The 22,789-nt window shown below is 52.5% G+C and overlaps 2 protein-coding genes across 3 annotated transcripts; both read right to left on the bottom strand.

Moving 5' to 3' along the window:
- Window positions 1-37: 37 nt before the first annotated feature.
- VARS1 (valyl-tRNA synthetase 1) lies at window positions 38-13,309 on the bottom strand. 2 transcript variants are annotated; one of them, XM_059178868.1, is made up of 30 exons: window positions 13,063-13,309; window positions 12,365-12,787; window positions 11,012-11,146; window positions 10,778-10,916; window positions 10,438-10,562; window positions 10,269-10,356; window positions 9,927-10,027; window positions 9,664-9,791; window positions 6,842-7,006; window positions 6,545-6,626; window positions 5,943-6,062; window positions 5,748-5,856; window positions 5,566-5,660; window positions 5,235-5,325; window positions 4,860-4,984; window positions 4,671-4,774; window positions 4,425-4,583; window positions 4,212-4,302; window positions 3,981-4,086; window positions 3,820-3,890; window positions 3,608-3,733; window positions 3,165-3,269; window positions 3,014-3,082; window positions 2,850-2,928; window positions 2,598-2,725; window positions 2,054-2,209; window positions 1,675-1,881; window positions 1,492-1,603; window positions 1,039-1,364; window positions 38-181 (listed from the first exon to the last, which is right to left on the bottom strand). In XM_059178868.1, exons 2-30 carry the CDS (start codon window positions 12,749-12,751, stop codon window positions 113-115), a joined length of 3,798 nt encoding a protein of 1,265 aa, XP_059034851.1. In that variant the 5' UTR covers window positions 12,752-12,787; window positions 13,063-13,309; the 3' UTR covers window positions 38-112. The 2 variants fall into 2 exon arrangements, with proteins under 2 accessions (XP_059034851.1, XP_059034852.1); XM_059178869.1 differs by having other exon boundaries at window positions 10,269-10,353; window positions 13,063-13,308.
- An 806-nt stretch (window positions 13,310-14,115) lies between these two features.
- On the bottom strand, window positions 14,116-21,836 carry LSM2 (LSM2 homolog, U6 small nuclear RNA and mRNA degradation associated). Its single transcript, XM_059178888.1, has 5 exons — window positions 21,567-21,836; window positions 20,861-20,928; window positions 15,097-15,127; window positions 14,921-14,980; window positions 14,116-14,620 (listed from the first exon to the last, which is right to left on the bottom strand). The coding sequence occupies exons 1-5, from the start codon at window positions 21,567-21,569 to the stop codon at window positions 14,495-14,497; spliced, it is 288 nt and encodes a 95-aa protein (XP_059034871.1). The 5' UTR covers window positions 21,570-21,836; the 3' UTR covers window positions 14,116-14,494.
- Window positions 21,837-22,789: the final 953 nt, after the last annotated feature.

Below are 22,789 nucleotides of genomic sequence, written 5' to 3'. Positions count from 1 at the left end.
GCCCTCCCCAGTCCTAGCACACACAGACAACAGAGGGTTTTGTGGCAAAATATTTTATTGCTGCCACCCCCAAGGTGTACATTGGAGGTTATGAAGAGTGGAGTTGGGTGTATCACAGCATCTTCTGGAATAGCGCAATGGCCTCATCCACCTTCCTGAGCTCTGCTTCTGTCTGCTGGAGCTGGGGGGTGGAACAAAGGAGAGGGGGTGTGGGTGGTGAGGACCCAGGCCCGAGAGAGGACACAAATGCCAGCAGCAGGGCACAGCCCAGAGTAGGTGAGAAACAATGCAATGCCCACAATGGCAGAGGGGTCCGAGGTGGAAAGATGGGCGGAGTACTCTGGGGACTGCGTGAGCTTGGCAGGCCTGTGCCCCCCTCATCCTCCCCAGTCTCCCCAGCACCACCTGCTTTTTCTTCCAGCATCACTGACCTCCCAGGGCTTGCCTTCTGCCAGAGTGGCCAGTCCCCAAAAACAAAGGGGCCTCAAAACCAGCAGCTCCGCCCCCAGATGAATGGTGGGGCACCGGGGTTAGGAACACAGGACAGGCAGGCACTGGGTGCTCGTTTGTAAAATGGCAATGGTAGAGCTTCCAGGAGAACAGAGAGCCCACTCAGCTGCCAAGGCTCAGTAACTCAGCCTCTGCTCATTTCTGTGTCCATGTGGTTCATCCCACTGCTCCTCCCTGGAGAGACCCCAGCTGAGCCCACTGGGCTTCCTGACTGCAGGCGGTCCGCAGAGCAGCCCCAGGCATGTGGGATGCCACGTTCCAGGCACTGGGTGAGGCACGAGGGCTCTGGCTGGGAGGCAGGATACCTGGTTCTAGGTCTGCCTCCATCCTCACCTGGTTTGTGTGACCCTGGGTGGTGTCCCCCGCCCCTTGCCTGTTGTTCATGGAAGAGAACAGACTACACAAACCCCATGTGTTCAAGGGGCCCAGGCTACCTGTTCCCCCGGGACTGCCCAGATCTGGGGTCTGATGAGGGAGGGAACAGATGGTGAGGGAAACAGAGGAGGAGCGCCCGGCTGCCCCACACACCTTGGTTCTGTCTGCCTCCTGGACGTCAAGGGGCACCTTGCTCGGGTAGCCTGAGGCAGCACGGCGCTCCCGCAAACGTTGTGCCTGGCGCTGTGCCTCACTACGCTTGGCCTGCAGCTTGCCCAGCTCCCGAGCCGGGTCCACCAGCCCCTGCAGCTGCAGGTGGACGGAGCAGCGGTCAGAGGCCAGGGCCACAGCACAGCCCTGTGGCACGGGAGCCCCTAGGGCCAGAACGGCCACCACACCCGCACTGGCCAGCGCCTGCACGTAGCCTGACACTGCCGATGCCAGAGCGCCTGTGGCCTCATCGGCCACTTCCAGGAAACCTGTGGGGAGGGAGGAAGGAGAGATGTGGCTCTGAGGAGACGTGCCATGAGGCCACCGCGCCGGATGCTGGTCTGAGGGGGCGGAGGGGACCAGGGAACAAGGTGGGTCTGGAGGCCGGAGGCTCACAGTCAGGCCGGATCCGGGTGAGGTTGTAGTCCGCACGCAGGGAGCGCACAGCCCGTGTGATGCTTAGGGCCAGTTCCATGGCAGCTTCTGCATCAGGGTCCTTCCAGGAGCACTGCGGGGTGCAGGAGGCGGTGAGGGAGGCTGGCGGGCAGACCAGAGCCCCCTCCAGGCTGCATCCCATACCTCTGAGGGCTCCGGGTAGGGGGTAATACACAGGCTAGGGGGGGCCTGTGGTGTCCGCCGAGGCAGCCTCTGGAACAGCTCCTCAGTCACAAAGGGCATGAAGGGTGACAGGAGCCGCAGGCCAACATCCAGGCAGGTGTAGAGGGTCTGGCGAGCACACTCGGCCACCACTTGGTCCACCCCATTCAGCACAGGCTTCAGGCACTCCTAGGGGACCAGGAAGCATGGGGCTCAGGGATGGAAAAGGTCTAGCCTCCAGCCCTCCCTGTGCCTGTGAGGATTGGGAAGGTGAGAGGAAGGCCCAGGTCTCATGGCCAGCCACTGGCAAAGTAAAGGCCCAGGGCTCTGCCGCCCTCAGCCCCATCCCACTCCTCCTCACCAGGTAGACATCACAGAGCTCATAGAGCCAGAAGCTGTACTGGGCAGTGGTGACAGCTGAGAAATCGTAGGCCTGGAAACCTTGGTTGCTAAGCCTCACGGCCTCAGTCAGCCGGCTGCGGATCCAGCGGTCCACCAGGCTCTCGTGGCCTCCAGGCTTGGGAAGAAGGAGCGTATCAGCTAGTAGGTACCATATGCCCCAGGGAAGGAGGCAAAAGCCCATGGGGAGCAGGAACCATGGGCAGGTTTGCATTCCTGGAGACTGACAGGTCCGAGGCAACCATCATGTGCCTGTTATTTGGAGGAAAACGGACAGGCCTCCTGCCTCCTTGGGGGAGGACCCCAATGCCCCAGGCTTTCACTGTAACTGTCCGTCCCTGTGTCCATCCATCTCCTCAGTTACACAAAGGCTGCTCCAGGGTAGGGATTGGGCCACCCAACCCCGCGGCTGTGATCCTGACCAGCACGGGCCACGCCTGATGCCTGAGTGGCATCAGTACAGCCCGTGCAGATGCTGCCCACCTTGCCGTCTAGTGGGTCCTCACCTTGGAGGTTGGCGAGGGCACGAAACCCTTCCCAAGGCCCCGGAGCGCAAACTTGGTGGCATTCCAGAGCTTGTTGCAGAAGTGGCGGTACCCCAATATCCGGTTCACGTCCAGGTTGATGTCACGACCTGCATGGGAGCAGAGGCTGCGTCCTCACCATTCTCTCTCCTGACTTGTGCCCGTCATGGGGAAGGGAAGGGTGGGCCTCGGGGAAGGAGAAGGGGCCCGGCCAAGAGGTTTTGGAGGCCATACCCTGAGATGTGTAGGCACAGAGTCCAAACCGCAGGGCGTCGGTGCCACACTCGGGAATCCCTGCTGGGAAGTCTGCCTTCTGTGGGAGGCGGCAATGGGGGGCACCTTGAGGCGGCCGCACCTCCCCAGGCCCACACTCCAGCCCCCAAGCCCGCCCTTGGTACCTGCCCTTCTTTAGCCTTCTCCACCTCACTAGGATCCAGGTTGCTGCTCAGTAACTGGTCGTGGAGGCCCTGAGAGTGAGGCGGGAGTGGTCAGGGGGCTGACACCACAGCTCCACAGTCCTTCCCCGCCTGGCCCCGAGCGCAGCCCCACCTGCAAGGAGACTCCGTGGATGACGTCCAGGGGGTCGATGACATTGCCTAAAGACTTGCTCATCTTTCGGCCGTGGGCATCTCTCACGATGGCGTGGAGGTAGACCTGGCAGGGAAGACCCATGACCACGTGTCTCCTCACCCAGACCCCAGTGCCTGCCCCGGGCCCTGCCCCACGCAGGCCCCATTCTGAACCTCAGACCCCTCAGTGACCCTGCCAGTCCATTCAGCACCTTCACGGGAATCAGAGTACTCCCTCCTCCGGGAAGCCGGGTCACAGAATCACTGTGGGGAAGCCCAGCCAGCTTTCAGTGCCCACAAGACCTCCCTGGTTGGGAGGTCTGTGTCCCCATATCCCTGTGCATGCTGAGCCCGAGCTGTGGCATGGGGGGGGGGGGGGTGGTGAGGGAACGACCACGGGACAGGTCTTGGCAGTCTCCGCACCTCCCTGAAGGGCAGCTTGCCAGTGAGCTTCAGGCCAAGCATGACCATCCTGGCCACCCAGAAGAAGAGGATGTCATGGCCCGTCTCCAGCAGCGTCCCCGGGTAGAACACGCTCAGATCTTCTGACTGGGGGCAGAGCAGGCCATGATGGGGGGCCCAGCACCCACCTCCCAGACCTCACCCCACCCCGAGCTGGTCCCTCAGGAACACACCTGGTTGGGCCAACCAAAGATGGAGAATGGGAAGAGACCAGACGAAAACCAGGTGTCCAGTACATCCTCATCTGAGGGAGGTCAAAGGTCAGAGGTCAGAGCAGGCAGAGACGGGGATCAGAGCCCCAGCTCAGCCATCCACCCCCCAGGCCCAGCCTTGCCTTGCTGGAGACTGATCTTGTCAGGGGACACTCCAAACTCCTTGGCTGCCTTCTCCCGGGCCTCAGCCTCGCTGCGCCCGCTCACCCAGTACCGCTCATCTGGGTCCTGCCACAGGCGGAGTGAGCACTGAGGGACCACCTCTGGCTCGCCTGCCCCGTCCCGTCAGCAAGGACTCACAGCCACCTCAGTCCCCGGAGATGGGCCAGTGTCCAGCCCCGGCCTGGGCTCACCTCCCCTGGGGGTACGGCTGGGTCACTGACTGTGACAAAGTAGGCCGGGATGCGGTGGCCCCACCACAGCTGCCGGGAGATGCACCAGTCCCTGCAGGGAGGGTGGGGGGGAAAGGGGTACATCAGGCAGGGGAGGAAGGTGCTCCTGCCTGTGCCCCCTACCTGCCTGGCCCCTCACCCAGCACCCCTCCCCACACGGAGGGGCCGACGCACCGGATGTTGTCCATCCAAGTGTGCCACGTCCGCTGATGGGCCTCAGGCAGGATACGGAGGTCACCCCGCGTCACGGCAGCACTGGCGGCCTGGGCCATCTCCCCACACCGCACGTACCACTGTGGCCGCAGCAGAGGCTCCACCACATCCTTGGAGCGGCTGCGGGGATGCACAGGTGGGGGAACAGATGTGAGTGCCCCGAGGAGCCCTGCCCCTCCTCCCACCCCGCCCCAGCCCCCTCCTCACTTGCAGAGCGGCACCACCATGGGGTTGTCCTCAACACCCCGGAACAGTCCCCGCTCCTTCAGTGCTGCCAGCACCGCCTTCCTGGCCTCAAACCTGGGCAGGCCCTGGGTGGAAGACAGGCCCTGTCAAGACCATGCCTAGGTACCCCACACATCTCTCTACTGGTCACTGCACCCCCTATAGTCTCACCAGGAAAGGCGGGGGCACGTTGACGAGGGCCCCTCGGGAGTCCATGATGCTCACAGCCTCCAACCCATGTCGCTGCCCGACCTCATAGTCGTTCTGGTCATGTGCAGGGGTGATCTTCACCGCACCTGGGGTGCACACGGGGGTGCCCAGGCACGAGGGACTCAGTGAAGTCTCTTTCCACACACAACACCCCTCTGCTGGAAGATGTCGCTCCCAGACCTCCCTTGTTCCCCATGTATCTAGTACCGCGCCCTAAAACCCAGCCCAAGTCCTGCTGGTTCAGGAAAAGCTTGTTTGTTTTGCTTTGAGAGGGAAGATGAATGACCGTAGGGAGCCTCATGGCCTCCTTCTCTCCGAGGATAGCCTCTTGCTCACCTGTGCCAAACTCCATGTCCACAAAATCGTCGAAGACAATGGGGAGGCTCCGAGACAAGAATGGGTGGATCACACTCCTCCCCTTCAGGTTCTGGGGACAGGGGGTGACATCAAAAATTCAAGAGGGCCCAGACCTGACTCCCTCCCACCCAGGGTCCTGACTGCCCCACACCCAAATTCCATCTTCAGGGCCAGAAAGGAGCTGCAGATGAGTTTCTAAGCCTATTTTCTCCTCAGCCAAGGGGCTAAGGGCCCATCCCACACCCGCTCACAGGGTGGGAACCCCTCCAGCCAGCACTCCTCCCCAGCTGTGGGCAGTACCCCACCGCACCTGGTATCTAGGATCTTTGGGGTGCACAGCTACGGCCACATCTCCCAGCATTGTTTCGATCCGTGTTGTCGCCACCACCACCTCCTCGTCACTGTCTGGGATGACATGTAGCCTTGCGGTCTCAGCTCTGGCCCCTTCTCCCAGAGGAGAGAACCCAGGACCCTGGTGCCCCTAGCTCCTACCTGAGCCTTGGATCTTGTAGGCAAAGGAGACAAGGACCCCAAATTCCACCTTCTCCTTGTAGCCAGGCACGGAGAGCAGAGTACGACCTGTCAGCTCCTTCTTATCCACCTGTGATATGGGTATTAAGAGAAGTGCCTAGGAGCAGGGGCTGGGGGCGGAGATGGGAGAGATCCTGGGCTGGGGTGGGGGGGCACCTCGATGTCGGAGATGGCAGAGTTGAGTGTGCAGGACCAGTTGACGAGGCGGGTACTGCGGTAGATGACTCCTTCCTCATGGAGCCGGACAAAGGCCTCCGTCACAGCTGTGGAGAGTTTCTAGGGAGCAGAGAGAGACAGAGATGGGCCCAGGCAGACTTGCCAAGGCGGCAGGATCTGGTGATACCTGCGCTGTTTGGAGTCCCACTGTCCAGCATGCAGACCCCTTTGAGGGCTGGCGGGGAGAAGTACTTTTTTTTGAAGAGGAGAGGGCTATGGGGACATGAAGGCAGGCAACGAGCCTGAGGACTCTGGAGATGGCAAGGAAACCACTCAGCTAGGGACAGGTGCTGCTGAAGAGACTCCTGGGAGTTCAGGCTCCACAGGAGAGTGAGGCCCTATCATGTATCACCTGGGAGAATCTGAGCTCCCAGGTAACAAAGGGCCAGGAGAAGGGTCGAGAAGTGCTATTTGCAGCTGAGCCCTTAGTGGTTTCCTAGGGGTGGTGGGCTCCCCTCCTAGGGGAGGACCACAGCATGTGTGGTCTCTTCTGCGGGTTACTTGCTCTGGGGAGCCCCAGGCCTGAGACCCTTCCTGCTCACAGGGTCCATGGTGAAACAGGCTCGATTCCAGTCCAAGGAGCTGCCAAGCTTCTTCAGCTGGTGGTAAATCCGGTCACCTTTCCTGGAAGTGGACAGACAGGCCCGGAGGCACTCAGGTCTGGGCTGGAGGGAGAAATGAGGTGGTGGACAGGAGGGAATGGGGATCACTCATCCCTCTGAAAGTGACCTGGGCCCCAGAGCCAACTAACACTCAGCCTCTGTGAGGGCCTGGGCCTGCAGCCAGGGCCGGAGGCTACAGAGGTCTTATCTGGACAGGGGACGGGGTGCTGCACTCACTCCTCTTTCCATTTCCAGACCTCCTGTAGGAAGGCCTCTCGGCCTAGCTGGTGCCGGCTCAGCCCCTGCTCACGCCAGAGTTTCTTCTCCACCACCACCTGGGTGGCAATGCCTGCGTGGTCACAGCCAGGGTTCCATAGCGTGGTCTCCCCGCGCATGCGGTGCCTGTGGGAAGAGCCAAGAGGACCTGAGGGGAACGGGCCGGTGGACCTGGCACCGGAGGAAAAAGAGGCTCCTGGGCAGGGAGCTGATGGACTCAGGAAAGAAAGGGGAGGTGGGAGGGATCCTCCCAATTGTAAAATTAGTCAGGGAGAGACGTGCAAGGACAGCTAAGGCAATCTGACAAAAGAACAAAGAGGAGGCTCGTGCCCAACCAGAAACCAAACACAGGATAGGGTTACGATTATTCAAACAGTAAGTTACTATGTAGGAATGGAGTTACAGATTAAGGGAACAAAACAGTGTCTGGAAACAGATCTGAGCAAATTTAGTATTCGCTGAAAGCAGCACTTCCTATCAGTAGGGAAAGGACAGTCAACTGAATAAATCTGTTTGGGACAACTAGCTGATTAGTTCCCTACTTGCCAATAGTCACCAAGATAAATTTTAGTCTGATTCGTGAACTCAACACTATTAGAAAAACATTAAAAAAAATGAAGAACACAGATGAGAGTGTTTATAACTTTGAGGTAGGAGAGGCCATCTTTAGTAAGACACAAAGTCAAATAACCTGGCAAATAGGAGCTCATCTGGTTAAGTGTCTGCCTTCGGCTCAGATCACGATCTCAGGGTCCTGGGGATCAAGCCCTGCATTGGGCTCCCTACTCAGCAGGGGTCACTTTTCCCCCTCTCTCTACCCCTCCCTCCCCCTTGTCCATAAGTAAATAAATAAATAAAAGGCTGCTACCTTAAGAGGTTTCTAAGTGTTCGTTCTTTTCTGATCTTGATCAGAAAACTTGATCATTGTTTGTTACGTATGTATTTAACATAACTCTTTGTGTGTTATGTACATATTTAACATAATTCTGTTTTTCCAGCTTTCAATTCCTTGCAAAATTCTAAATCCGAGGTTGTATCCCCAGTGCCCAGAATGGAGCTGGCACAGTGATGTCCAGTAAATATTTTCAACCATGTTAATTTAGTAAGTAGGACTGTAGAAAAACTTCTCAAAGCTTAAAATAAACAAACTCTGGCTTCCAAAGATAAAAAGTTGTCTTAAAATACATTTTTAGGGGTGCCTGGGTGGCTCAGTTGGTTAAGCATCCAACTCTTGATTTCAGCTCAGCTCATGACATCAGGGTTCTGACACTGAGCCCCGCATCAGGCTCTGCCCTCAGTGGAGAGCCTGCTTGTCTCTCTCTCTCTGCCCTTTTCCCTGCTCATGCTCTCTCTCTAAAGTAAATAAAAAGTGCTTTTTAAAGGAACCTGTCATGTGGGATATTAGATTACATACTTGCTAACGCTGTTAATGTGTCAGGGAGAGGAGCAAGTGCTAGAATAGGAGAAAACATTTATAATAAACGTAACAAACCAAATCCTCAATATCTAGAATATTAAAGAATCTTCCAACAAACCAATTAAAGAAAAACAGCACAATCAATAGAAAAACAGATGAAAGGTAGGTACAGATGATTCGTATACAAGGAAACCTGACTGGCTGAGCAACACAGACAGACTCCACTCGGCCTCAGGAATCGGGAACGACAGAGGTAGCATGTTTTCGCCCATCAGACTGGCAAACAAACACCGATAATGTCCGGGATCGGAAAGGGCATGGGGAAATGAACACCCTCCCAGGCAATTCACAGAGGTGTAAGTCACCAAGACCATTTCGGAGGCAACTGAATAGAAGCATGCCCCTCCAACTGAGCAGTTTCAGTTCCTGATAGAACCAGAGAAATCCTTCCATTCGCACTGGAGAAAGCATATACAGGAATGTGCATTCCAACCAGGTGTTCAACAGAGAAAAATTAGGAAACAACCATAAATAAGAAAGTGACTCCAAGGTGGTGCGTGGGTGGCTCACATCACCTCTGCCTTCAGCTCAGGTCATGATCCCAGGGTCCTGGGATCGAGCCCCGCATTGGGCTCTCTGCTCAGCTGGGGGTCTGCTTCCCTTCCTCTCCCTGCCTGCCCCTCTGCCTAGTTGTGATCTCTGTCTGTCAAATAAATAAATAAAATCTTAAGAAAAAAAAAAGAAAGAAAGAAACTCCATTATGGGATAGCTACAGTATCGAATGCTATGGAACAATGAATGAGAATGAAGTCAGTCTGTGCATAAGAACAAGGAGAGCTCCAAAATAAATGGCTAAGTACAAGGAAAAAGTTAGTGTTGACTCTCTATGTTAAAGAACAGAAATAAGAAAAACCCACCCAAAAACAAAATTACAAATTACTATGGATACACGTATTTGTAAGTAAGTAGGTAAGAAAGACCTGGAATGATACACATCAAAGTGTTAATAATGGCTAAATATAGCACGGGAGTAGGTCTACAGGGATGTAGTCAAAGAGACTTGAAGCTTTACATTTCTTACAAAAATACATTTATGTATTTCTTGTTTAACTCAAAATAACAGTAGTATTAGTAGCAAGAGAAGGGAGACAGAGTCTGCAAGAAAGGGGAACTGGTTGCCTAACTAGGGGTTTATGCTGATGATCAAATAAGGGGACTGATGAGGAGAGAAGCAGAGCACCACCAGGGGGCATAGCTGAGGGCCCATATGGAAGAAGAGAGGACAGAGGGCCTGTCAGGTGAGAAGGGAGGAGAAAAGTGACGAGGCAGAAGAAGGATAGGGTCCAAGGACAGCACTGGAGCTTACCATCGGGTCAGGGAGTCCTGGATGGCATTGGTGAGTGCGTGGCCCAGATGCAGGGAGCCTGTCACATTGGGGGGTGGGATGCACATCATGAAGATTCCGCGGGGATTTGGTGCAGACACGCTGGAACGCTGATAGGGGAGGAAGGATGGGCACACGCTAAGGCCTCCCACCACCTTTCCCAGCCCCCTCCCAGGCAGTGGGTCCCGGGCCCTGCTGTCGCCCTCCCACATGTCCTCCAGGCCTGGGCAGCAGAGCTCACTCACTCCATACTCGGGCTTGAAGAAGCCCTGCTGCTCCCACCACGGGTACCAGGCAGCTTCCACGTACTGAGGGCTATAGGAGTCGGGCATGGTGCCACTGACATCTGGGAGAGAGATGGGGAGGGTCAGTTCCCTCAGGTTGTTCCCTGAGGCCAGGAGCAGCTGGGACAGTGGGCCAGCAGAGGCACCGGACTTCTGTTGCTCACATCATAGCACAGACACGGGGAGATTTGGGGGTCCTCCAAAGCCAAATGGTGGCAGCGAGGGCAGAACAGGAAGGGGTAACACCAAAGAAAGGCAGCAGCTGAGGAGACTGGAAAGGGGTTCCCTTCCCCCTTCTCGTACCTTTCTTTTCCCCAGCTGGGGTTGGGAGGTCATAGGTAATGACCCCAGGATCCCGTTTCCCCCTCTTCTCTGGTTTTGGCTTCTTCTGCTTAGGAGGGAAACGATATAGGCACGGAGATCATCCACCCACCACGGCGCCAACCCTCCAGTTCTACCCTTAGCTTCTCACCTCTGCCGGGGGTGGCTGCTGTTGTTGGGTTTTCTGCTTCTGTTGGAATTTTTCCAGCTTCTCCCGTTTCTTTGCCTCTTTCTTGAGCTGAGTAGCTGTCTTTGGGGGTACAAGGACCTCAGGGCCTAGAGAGAGGCACAGAAATGCCAACTTAGCCCACTGGGAATCCTCTCTGTCAACCACATCACGATACTTCAGATGCGCCATTCCAGCTGCCCTAGGGCTCCCCACGCTCTCCCACCCTGTCCTCCCTCAGGGCCCTTCCTGAGTGACTCTGCCATTCTTAAAAGAACAAAAAGAAAGCAAGCCACAGAGAAGGCCCAGAGGAAGCCTTCCTCACCTGGCTGTTGAGAGAGGGGTCTGGCCCCCGAGTACAGAACCACCTCTCCCAGCACTGCCCGGAATTCTGGCTGCTGGACACATGTGATGAACCAGCGAGTCACATTACCCCAGATCCGGCGGGCAGAGGGGTCCAGGACCTGGGAGGGTGAACAGAAACGAAATACCCTTAGTCACCCTATAGCAAGGTCAAACGGGGGCTGCCTTGGTTCTTCTCCAAGATCCAGTGACTTACGTAACGGAAAGGCAGCAACAAGGCTGTGACAGCTGCCAGGTCAGCCAGCGTGGGGGCCTCCCCGGCCAGATAGGTGTGCAGCCGGAGCCACTCTTCCAGGGGACTCAGGGCCCTGCCCAGGGCCCCGAGGGCAGCCTAGCAGGAAAGGGAAGGGGTATGAGACAAGGTTTGGCCCACCTCAATTCCCACCCCCACCCAATCCATGTGGCCCCCTTCTGCTCCCACCTCCGAGGTCAAATGGTCATAACAGAAACATTCCCATTAGTTCAACAAATTCCTCTGGACACTTACTATGTGCCAGGTGAAATATATTAAACATCAAATGTTAAAGACTGCAGGAGGCAACACAGTAATCGCTTCAAGAAGTATTTATCAAGCACCTACTACAGGCCGGGCACTTCTCTAAAGAATGTAGACACAAGCACAGACCCTGACTGGTGCAATTTACACTCCAATGGGGGAGACAGTAAAGGTGTGAATACAGAATGCATTACCCTATTTTTCTCTGTAAGTGTTATGAAAAAAATAAATCAGGCTGAGGGGGACAAGGCATTCCAGAGAGGGGACCTCTATGGTATACAGAGTAAGCAGGATATGAGGGAGCAAGCCAGGTTCTGAATCACATATTCATCCCATTCATTCATTCATTCATTCAAGAAATACTAAGGATCCAACATGTGCTCAAAACTCTGCAAGGAGGGGATGCTTGCGTGGCTCATTTGGTTAAGCCACTGCCTTCGGATCAGGTCATGATCCCAGAGTCCTGGGATCGAGTCCTACATCAGGCTCCTTGCTTGGTAGGGAGCCTGCTTCTCTCTTAAGTCTCTGCCTGCTTGTGTGCTCTCTCTCTCTCTCTCTGACAAATAAATAAAATCTTAGGAAAAAACAAACAAACAAACAAAAAACAACTCTGCAAGGAGGTAGTCTGCTTTGGAAGGATTCACAGCCTCAATCTGGTCTAGTTCTCTCTCCTCTCCTTTCCTTCCCCTCCCCATTTGCCTTCTCCTCCATCTCCCCAAGCACAGCCACCTCTCCAACCCCACTTGCTACTCTCCAGTCTTTTCCTGTTTCTCATCAGCTTAAGACTCCTCAAACGTCTACTCCCAGACTTTAAAACGCCTGGCACTAGACCGCTCTGCACACCTCTTACCGTTTCAACGTGTTCAAAATGAAAACGTCCATTCTCAAACATGGGAAGGCCAAGGCTTAGAGTTTAAGAAACCTGCCCAAGGTTATCATACCAGGCATCAACCTGGGACTTGATCAGTGTTTCTCCACGTCTGACACACTGTCTTCCTGTCTCATTACCCACTCCAATCTTTCTTCTATCTCCGTCTCCTTCTTCCCACTCACCTGAGGGTCCTGAGTAGAGGTTCGGAGCCCCAAGGCAGGCAGCGTTGCTCCACAAGCAGCTGGTATTAGCTCAGTGTCGGCGTAACTGACCCACTGTTGGACCAGGACAGCAGCCCGGCTACCGCCAGGGCCCCCCAAGCCTGCCGGCCACAGCAGCTGTGCCACAGCGGTGGCCCCCCACACCCAGAGTCCACCAGGCCCCTGCTCCAGGGCGGGCAGGCGGGGTGGGGGAAAGGGAGCCCTGCTAGTCGGGGGTGGCTGGAGGCAGATTCGGGGGTGGGCTCCTCCCCAGCCCGGCCCTTCCCCAGCCTCCCCATAGCGTGCAGCTATAAGGGCACGGAGGCTGGGGAAGGCGTCAGGATGAGGGGAGACATACAGGATGGACATGGTTATGCTGGGGGTCCGAACGAGGTGGAAGAAAACCTAAGAAGCAAGAGAGACAGGGGTTGACTGAGGGACCCAGAGGTGTCCTATTGGGAAAACAGAGGGGACCCCTTGGGGGCTCCTGTACCGCAGGCGTCCGGGACCCCCAGGGCTGGAGGTCTGACCCGGCCTTAAGAGCCAAGGGCCCGGCTATCGGAGTGGCAGTGCCAGCGGGAGACTCCCCATGACCGCGCGAGCTCCGGGACTGCGGGAGGCTCGGGGTAGCCAGCCCCTCGGTGCCCGGCAGGACGCGGGCTCGGGCCGCAGGTACGTACTGGCGGGAGGTGGTCACACCAAGCCGGACGGCCACCTCGCGGCCGGGCGCCGGCCGAAGGTGGACTGGCCTGGCGGCCGGGGTCGAGGAGTCGGGCGGGCGGGGACGGTGGGCGGTTCTCCGGGCGACCCCAGCTCCCAGCGACCGCAGCCGGGCCACGGGCGCCCACGTGTTCCCCCCTTTGTGACAACGAGCGTTTCCGGGCCCGCGGGTCCTGGCGCGGGCGGCCGTGCTCCGCCTGCGCGGGCGGGGGCTGCCCTGCCCAAAACTCCGCCGGGGCCGCGCCGCTCGCCGCCCGCCGCCCGCCGCCCGCCGCGCTCACGATGGACGGCAAGGGGCGCGGGCGCAGGAGCGGAGGATGCTCCCGGGAACGCGCTCCCGTCAGGCGCCACCGCGGGCACCCCGCGCGGGTCCTCGGCCGGGCCGGCGGGAGGGCGGCGCCCAGCGGGCAGCCCGGGAACCCGCGGGCCGGGCGCTGCCGCCCCAGGACCCAGGGGGCGCCCCGCCTGCTCCAAGAGCCTTGTTCCTCCCGCAGAAGCAGGCGTCAGGCCGGGTGGCCCGGAAGATCCCTTAGAACTGAGAACTCCGGTGTGGAGGAAACTCCTATTTGCTGAATGAACCGGTTTGACTCATTCCCAGCCCTAACTCTTCACGATGAAAAATTATGTCACTTGTATTAATCCGTTATATTCCGAAAGCGTGAAGTGGTTTGGCTGGGTTGAGGAGACAGTCTGGCAGCATCGGGTGCATCTTGGTGTCTCATAACATTAACTGTCAGGTTCACAGGACAGACATGGAAAGGCAACAGGTACTCCTTGTGGGTACAGTACAAGCAGAAGACCACCGGAGGGCAAGCCATACAGGTAGGGGCATGTTCAAGAAACATGCTGTAGCTCAGGTGAGGTATTACATAGTTTACACCAGGGAGAAGAGTGTTAGATAATGCTGGGAATTTGGGCTGGATTCTTGGCTGGGATAATAGAGCAGCAGGGCTTGGATGACTTCAACATCCCTTTCCCACCCTCCAGGCTCGTTCCCAAAACACACACAGAACTAGAATGTGCATCATAAGTTTATTCCCGATGCGGGACAGATTCCTTCCATCCCCAAAATGAATCACATGCTGTCCTGGAGAGATCTAGGAGATTCTCCCACTATATCCAGGGAAGGAGTGAGAAAGGCAGGTGCTGAGGACAAGGCAGGTCTGCAGTTCCCCAGCCTACTTCTCCTCCCCTCCTCAACAGAGGAGAGATGCTCCCCACTATTATTCTCATCCACTCATCCCTTGAAGGAGACAAAAAAAAAAAAGTCTCCAATATTCAAAAAAGACCAAAAAAAAAAAAAAGACGAAAAGCCTTCAAATATGGGAGAGGGGTCCTGGGCTGCAACATGAGGTGCAAGGTCACCAACAGAAGAGGGACAGGGAGGAACCGTCACTGTTTCTGCTGCAGGGCCTCCTTCCTTGCTGCGTCCTGTAGCAACTGTGTGTCCACCTCATCTGCTGGCAACTGCACATAGCGGACCACTGAGCCCCGGATGAAGCAGTTCTTCACTGATAACTAGACCCAGACAGATAAACAAGAAAACACCCTTAAAAGTGTCTGTTATCTGGGGCACCTGGGTGGCTTAGTCGGTTCGGCATCTGACTCTTGATTTTGGCTCATGTAGTGATCTCAGGGTGCTGCACTGGGTGGTGTCCCATCTGCCTGTCCCCCATGCCCCCCACCCTAGCTCATGTACTCTCTCTCTCAAATAAACACAAATAAGATAAAATCTTCAAAAAAAAAAAAAAAAAAGAATGTCAGCTATCCACCCAGGAACTTCCTGCTTTTGTTTCCTCTTCACCATCACCAACTCACCATGTGAGGGTACTTCTCAGGGTCTGTAACACTGATGTCAGTTAGTTTGATGTTGAGATACTAAGAAAAGAAGACAAACACCATCATTAGCTCTAGAGACAAGATGCAAACACCCAGCCCTGAAACTCTCCCTTCTCCTTCCCCAAGACCTCATTCTAGGCTCCTACATATCTCACCTGGTCCACAGAATGGAGGGTTCCACAGATGCTGTTGGGGGAGAAGACGAAAGAACCCAATCAGTTTACACCAAAATCAACCGAGAGACAACTTCAGACCATGGATAAGAACATAGCTGGGGGTTGAGGAAGGCAGAAGAGAGAACCAAAAGGGGGCATTCCTAAGCCCAGGATCAAGAAAGACAATGCTTTTATTGCAGTGTTTATTTTAGACCTCACATCTCCTAAAGCCAAGGCACTCTTTTTTTTTTTTTAAGATTTTATTTATTTATTTTACAGAGAGATCACAAGTAGACAGAGAGGCAGGAGAGAGAGAGAGAAAAGCAGGCTCCTTGCTGAGCAGAGAGCCCGATGTGGGGCTTGATCCCAGGACCCTGAGATCATTACCTGAGACGAAGGCAGCGGCTCAACCCACTGAGCCACCCAGGCACCCTCTTAGAAGCTAGTATTAAACAATTGTTACAAACTAGGCCCGTGTTCCATATAGTACTTGCAATCTTTACGGATACCTCACAAGGTACCTCTTACCAAACAGGGACTCAGAGATTGTGTAATGTGCACAAGTGTAAAAGAAACAGGGACTTGAGGCCACATTTGTCTGATACCCCAAACCAGCAGCTATTCTCAAACATCTGTTGGAACCCCATATGTAAAGTAGACAAAGTAGCTTAACATTGTTCTTGGTGATGCAGGCACAAGATGTCCCCTCCTTTTCTCAATCCCTGGGCCCTCTGAAATGTGAATGAGGAATGCTATCAGGTCACCAAGGCTCCAAGTCATGCTACCTCTCTCTCAACTTCTTTACTTTCTGTGAGTGGCCTCAACAGTCTCACAACCTCAAATTCTGAGTTGTACTTCACCATCCTCCATGACCCATGTCCCCATCATTTGGTGACATTTTCCTAACATCTCTAAAATTCTCTTTCTAGTTTGACTTCTACAAGCCAAGGTCTTATTACACCTCAGTCTAGGCCAGCCTCCATCCTGGCCACCTTCATCCTAACTACCCTGCATGTCATCACCAGATTCTATGTTCCTTAGAACAGTGGTTCTCAAACACTGATGTGTGCTCAAAGGTTTCTTAAGTCTGAGACAAAGAAACACAGGTTAGGATAGCGTTTGTTGGGTGCATATGTAGTATGCTAAAGGTTGTCAATATTTTCCTCCCTAAGAATAATTCTTTAATTGCCCTTGCTATTTTTTTGTTATTAAAAATCTTTCAGGCTGCCTGGGTGGCTCAGTAGGTTAAGTGTCTATCTTAGGCTCAGGTCATGATCCCAAAGTCCTGGGATCAAGTCCCTATATTGGTCTCCTTGCTCGGCGGGGAGCCTAATTCTCCCTCTGCCTGCTGCTCCCCCTTCTTGTGCTCTCTCTCACAAATGAAATCATAAAAAATTAAAAAACCTGGGGTGCCTGGGTGGCTCAGTGGGCTAAAGCCTCTGCCTTTGACTCAGGTCATGATCCCGGTGTTCTGGGATCGAGCCCCGAATCGGGTTCTCTGCTCAGTGGGGAGTCTGCTTACTCCTATCTCTCTCTCTGCCTGCCTGTGATCTCTGTCTGTCAAATAAATAAAATCTTTAAAAAAAATTTTAAAAACTTTAACGAAATGACTGTAATGTGCCGTTGCTTAAGTGTCGGGCTCTTGGGGGCATCTGGGTGTTTCAGTTGGTTAAGAGTCTGTCTTCAGCTTGGGTTGTGATCTGGGGGTCCTGGGATCGAGCCCTGCATCAGGCTCTCTGTTCAGTGGGGAGTCGGCTTCTTCCTCTCCCTCTGCCTCCTCTCCCTCCCTGCCCTGTTCACGCTCTGTCTCTCTCTCTCACATAAATAAAATCTTAAAAAAAAGAATTGTAAAGAAAAGGGGGGAAAAAAAGCATTAGGACTCTTGATTTTGGCCACCTTCAGGTCTTCAGGTCATGATCTTAGGGTCATAAGATCGAATCCCACATCAGACTCCATGCTCAGTCTGCTTAAGGCTCTCTCTCGCCTGGGTTGCTCAGCTGATTAAGTACTGGACTCTTAATTTCTTTCCTTTTTTTTTTTTTTTTAAAGTTTTTATTTATTTATTTGACACAGAGAGAGAGACATCGTTAAGTAGGTAGAGAGGCAGAAGGGGGGGGGGCAGCAGGCTCCCCACTGAGCAGAGAGCCCGATGTGGGGCTCAATCCCAGAACCTTGAGATCATGACCCGCGCCAAAGGCAGAGGCCTACCCCACAGCTACCCAGGCACCCCAGGACTCTTAATTTCTTGATATTGGCTCAGGTCATGATCTCAGGGTTGAGATGGAGCCCCACATGGGGCTCACACAGAGCATGGAACCTGCTTTTCTCCCTCCTCCTCCTTCTGCCTCTCTCCCCTCTTAAAAAAGACTGACTCTCTCCCTCTCTAAAATAAATAAATCTTTTTTAAAAAAGTCTTTATCTTGCCAAAAATAAAGCTGGCAGTTCTCTGTTGGGCCCCAATTTTTGATAAATTTTAAGTCTTTAAAATCCGCTGCCTGAGAAACATACTTCTTCATGATGGTTTCCCCACATCCCTGACTGCTGGAAAGACTTTGACAACACCGTATTACCTTCTGCAGTGGTGAAGTCACTTCCGAAAAACTGCATAGGTGGTGTCATTTCATTCAGTCTCTTAATATCTGGCACAATGGTCTGAAAACAAGCATGAGAGCAAAGAACCCTTCTCCCATACCAATGGACTATCTTCAAATCTTCTAAGTCCGTGTTTTAGGACATGGGGCTATAATGTAAGTCATTCTTGCCATATGGAAGACCCAGAAAGAAGAAAAGAGGAAACCAAAAACAAATCCTCTCATAGAATTGCCTAGCTGGTTGATTTCCATACTTGTCTCTCTATATGGCCCCAATCTATACGCCATCAATGTTTGACATTGACATTGACATCAGTGTGTCAAGGTTTCCCACACTGAGAAATTATCTCAAAAAGAATCATGGAAGATACTGTTGGGGGCAGGTGGGAATACACTGATTCAAAGTTTCTAAAGGTGGGAACCCTGACTGGCTCAGTCTGTTTAAGCATGTGACTCTTGACCTTGGGGTTGTGAGTTTAAGCCCCACCTTGAGTGCAGAGATTATTTAAAAATAAAATCTTTAGGGATGCCTGGGTGGTTCAGTGGGTTAAAGCCTCTGCCTTTGGCTCAGGTCATGATCCCAGGGTCCTGGGATCGAGCCCCACATCAGGCTCTCTGCTCAGCGGTAGCCTGCTCCGCCCCCCCCCCCCCCCCCCGCTGCCTGCCTCTCTGCCTACTTGTGATCTGTCTGTCAAATAAATAAATAAAATCTTAAAAAAAAAAATACAATAAAATCTTTAAAAAAAAAGTTAGGTATTAAGGAGGGCACTTGTGATGAGCACTGGGTGTTGAATATAAGTGATAACACTAAATTCTACACCTGAAAATATTACCCTTTATGTTAACTGGAATTTAAATTAAAAATTGAGAAAATTAAATAAACAGAATTTTCTAAAAGAGCATCACGTAGTAATACTTTAAATATTATTTAGTTTAAAGGAAAGTTTTTTAAAGGATTTTTTTCTAAAGAAAAAGATGTGTACAAAGTTGCACACATAATGATGTTCGGGGCAGCATCATTTGTAAAAGCAAGAAACAGCCTAAATGTCCAAAAGCAAAGTCTTGATTAAATTAGTTCCCGCCAGCTAATAAAAATGCCATATAGGGGCGCCTGGGGGGCTCAGTGGGTTAAAGCCTCTGCCTTTGGCTCAGGTCATGATCCCAGGGTTCTGGGATTGAGCCCTGCATCAGGCGCTCTGCTCGGTAGCAAGCCTGCTTCCCTTCCTCTCTCTCTGCCTGCCTCTCTGCCCACTTGTGATCTCTGTCTGTCAAATAAATAATAAAATAAAAAATCTTTTTAAAAAAATGCCCAGACATTAAGAATGTTAAAGATCAACTTTATTGACATGGAAGATATCCACAACATATTGCTGAACAAAAAGCAAGTTTCACAGTTGCATAAAGAGTATGACCCCATTTTTATTTATTTGTTTTTTTCAAATTTCTATTTAAATTCATTAGTTAACATACAGTGTAATGTTAGCTTCAGGTGTAGAATTTAGTGACTCATCACTTACATAGAGCACCCAAGGTTCATCACAGCAAATGCCGGCCTCAATACCCACCAAATCCGTGCCCCCACTCACCTCCCCTCCAACAATCCTGTTTGTTCTCTATAGTTAAGAGTCTGTTTTCTGGGGGCACTTGGGTGGCTCAGTTGGTTAAGTGTCTGCCTTTGGCTGAGGTCATAATCCCTGAGTCCTGGGATCGAGCCCCACTCATCAGGGAAGCCTGCTTCTCCCTCTGTCTGCCACTCCCCCTGCTTGTGCTCTCTCCCTCTCTCTGTGTGTCAAATAAATAAATAAAATCTTAAGAAAAAAAAGTTTTCTGGTTTGCCTCTCTCTTTTCCATGTTCATCTGTTTTCTTAAATTCCACATATTAGTGAAATCATATGGTATTTGTCCTTCTCTAACCAATCGTTTTTAATTTAAGAGAGTGCAAATGTGGGGCGCCTACATGGCTCAGGGGGTTAAACCCTCTGCCTTCGGCTCGGGTCACGGTTCCAGGAGCCTGATCCCAGGGTCCTTGGATGGAGCCCCACATCCAGCTCTCTGCTCAGCAAGGAGCCTGCCTCCCCCTCTCTCTGCCTACTTGTGATCTCTGTCAAATAGATAAACAAAATATTTTAAAATAAATAAATAAGAGTGCAAACATGTGCAAGCCAGACAGAACTGGACTTCAGTTCTGGCTGTCATTTACTAGTTGTGTAGACTTAAGCAGTTAACCTGTCTATGCTTCGGTTTCCTCATGTGTATAAGACAACAACAATAGTATGTGTGCTACAGAGTTGTTAAAAGAATTAATGTTAATAAATGTAAAGTATTCAGAATAGTGCTTAGTTGATAAGATGTTCTCAAATGTTAGCCATTTTTCCTTCTTTCAGCACACACTTATTAAGCACCTATGATATACTAGGCCTATTGCAGAACTCAGGTACACAAAGGTGAGCTTAAACATGGTCCTGGTCCTGTAGGAAGGACAGGCTGTAAATACTAAACATACTTTTATGAAATCACAATTTCAGAAGCACCTACTAGGAAGAAAATAGACTATATAACAGATACTACTTTGGCTAGAAGGACCAGGAAAAAAGTCTCTCCAAGGATACAGCATTTACTCCATGTCCTGGTTGCTAATTAGAGGCTAATGAGACAACGGGGTAGAGGCTGTAAAAGCAGACATAAGGGACTGCACTGGTCTTCAGTTTATCCTTTACGTTCTCTTTAACAAAATGGAAGTTGTGCCACATCTACCATTCTGCAACAGCTGTTCATATCAATACATCTATTCCTCTGTGACAGCTGTATATTATGAAGTGTCACAACTTAACGCATTCCCTGTAGATGGTTATTTGTTTCCAATTTTGGGCTACTGCAAATAAAATTACAAATGCCCCTGTAATACACCTTTACTTGTGGAACTGATTCCTACATTTCCATAATTGAGTAAACAGTTTAATCAGAAAAAAACAAAACTATGTTCGTTTTGTAAAAACAAATTTAGCGATGCCTCTGCCCTCTCATGGCTCTCTAGTACTTTAACCAAACGGCACAGGTCATTTATTTCTTTTCTATCTCTCCCACTTTGTCCAGCCCTCAAATCATACTTGTCAAAGGGGTTCCAGAGCCCCGCATATACCCACCCGCTACGACTTGCAGGAACATGTGCCTACCTCAGGTCATTCTTGAGTTCCACGACCACATCCTTGCCCACCAGGGACTTGAAAAAGGAATAGAAGAGCTATTGGGCGAGAGAGGGAAAACTATCACCTGGGAAGTTATACACAGGGTAGGAAGGAGTGCCCCTCCCTCTGGTAGTATTTCCAGTACTGATATTGGGAACCCGGCCACATCTCTGGCAGTTCTCAAAACTTCACAGGAAAAAATACTCTGTGGGCCCCCGGAACACAATACTCCGGCTGGAGCCCAAACACACTTCACTTCCCCTGACTTAAAGCTCCAGAGAGATGCTCTGCCCTGCACCCCTCTCGCTCTCCGGGTCGGGCTTTCAACGACCTCTCCTGGGTTCCTCTCTACCCCCCAACCCCCAGTGGGCACAACTGTAGAAAGCGTCCCATTCTCACCCTCCCAAAGCCTGGCCATAGAAATACTCCTCGAGGTCAAGCTTTCCCCTCCCCTCCTGTCCCCAACTCTTCCACGCGTTTCTTTTGTTCCCGCATAAGGGTAAAAAAAAAATCCCATGAGCTCCCAGGTGTGTCCCCCCCACAGAATGCAAGGCGCAGGAACTAAGAATAAAGAGCAAACCCAAGGGCCCAACTCTGGCTCTGAGGGTCAAAGCCTCGACCGCCTCCCCGCTCCCCAACCTTCGGCCCGCCTGCGCTCCCCCAGGGCGCCCCCTTGTGACGTCACGGTACCTACCATGGTGCTCAAGCCGCGGGCTGCCGGCCGGACGGGGAAGGCGAGGGCCGGGAACCGCGGGACTGGGGCCGGGCGGCAACCGGGATGCAAGCCCGCGCGTGGGGCGGCACAGAATCGCGCAGACGCAGCGAGAAGAGCCGGGGGAGCTCTGAGTAATGACAGGAGCGCACTGTCGACTCGCGGACCTGGGAGAGCGGGCTGTGGAGAGCCGCAGGGGCGCTGAAGCCGGGGAAAGGGGCGGGCCTTCCTGCCTTCCCACTTCCTCCCGGAGTGGCGGGCTTCTACCACGCAGGCGCGAGCCCCAGCTGTTAGCCAAATTTTCAAGAGGTTCATGGCCTCTCTGGGGTTTTTTTCTTGATGGTGCTGCCCACGGTTCTAACACCCTCCAGACACTCTATTGAAAACTGTCGAGGAACTTGGGAAAACTCCTGATTTATGCACTTTTCTATATCCGTTACACTTCGATAAAAAGTTAAAAAAATAAAATGTTGGGGCGCCTGGGTGGCTGTGGGTTAACCCTCTGCCTTCAGCTCAAGTCACGATCCATCTCAGGGTCCTGGGATCAAGCCCTGCATCGGGCTCCCTGTCTGCAGGGAGCCTGCTTCCCCCTCTTTCTCTGCCTGCCTCTGCCTACTTGTGATCTCTGTCAAATAAATAAATAAAAATCTTTAAAAAAATGAAATGTTGCAAAGTCCCTGAGATCAGGAGCCTGAGCACTGATATTGATTTTATCAAGGGTTCCCAATAGAAACAGGGTTTTAGGAGGGGGGGGATTGGGGTTATGGGTGAGCCTGGTGATGAGTATTAAGGTGGGTACGGATTGCACCAAGCACTGGGTGTTTTATGCAAACAAGCATGGAACACTACATCAAAAACTAATGATGTACTGTATGGTGACTAGCATAATATAAAATTTTAAAAGGTTCCCAATAAACATATTTCTCCCAAGGACCCAATCTCAGTCCATGTTTCTTACACCCTTTAAAAGTCCATGTTTCTCACACCCTCCTTACACCCTGTAAAGGACTGAGTAAAACCAAACAAAAACTTGCTCAGGGGTAGAAATTCCTATTCTAATATTTGACTTCCAAATATGTTCCCTCAAACACTAAAGGACACAAGTGTACAGTTACACAGACTTATACACTCATGCCCCTAAGGGTTTTATAAATATATGATATGACACAATAGGTGAAAATATTTTCTTCAAGGAATAAGACTAC

The sequence above is a fragment of the Mustela lutreola genome, chromosome 6 (assembly GCF_030435805.1).
Source record: "Mustela lutreola isolate mMusLut2 chromosome 6, mMusLut2.pri, whole genome shotgun sequence".
Taxonomy (NCBI): Eukaryota; Metazoa; Chordata; class Mammalia; order Carnivora; family Mustelidae; genus Mustela; species Mustela lutreola.
Note: the sequence above shows the minus strand (reverse complement) of the source record. Positions and strands in the feature narration are given on the sequence as shown.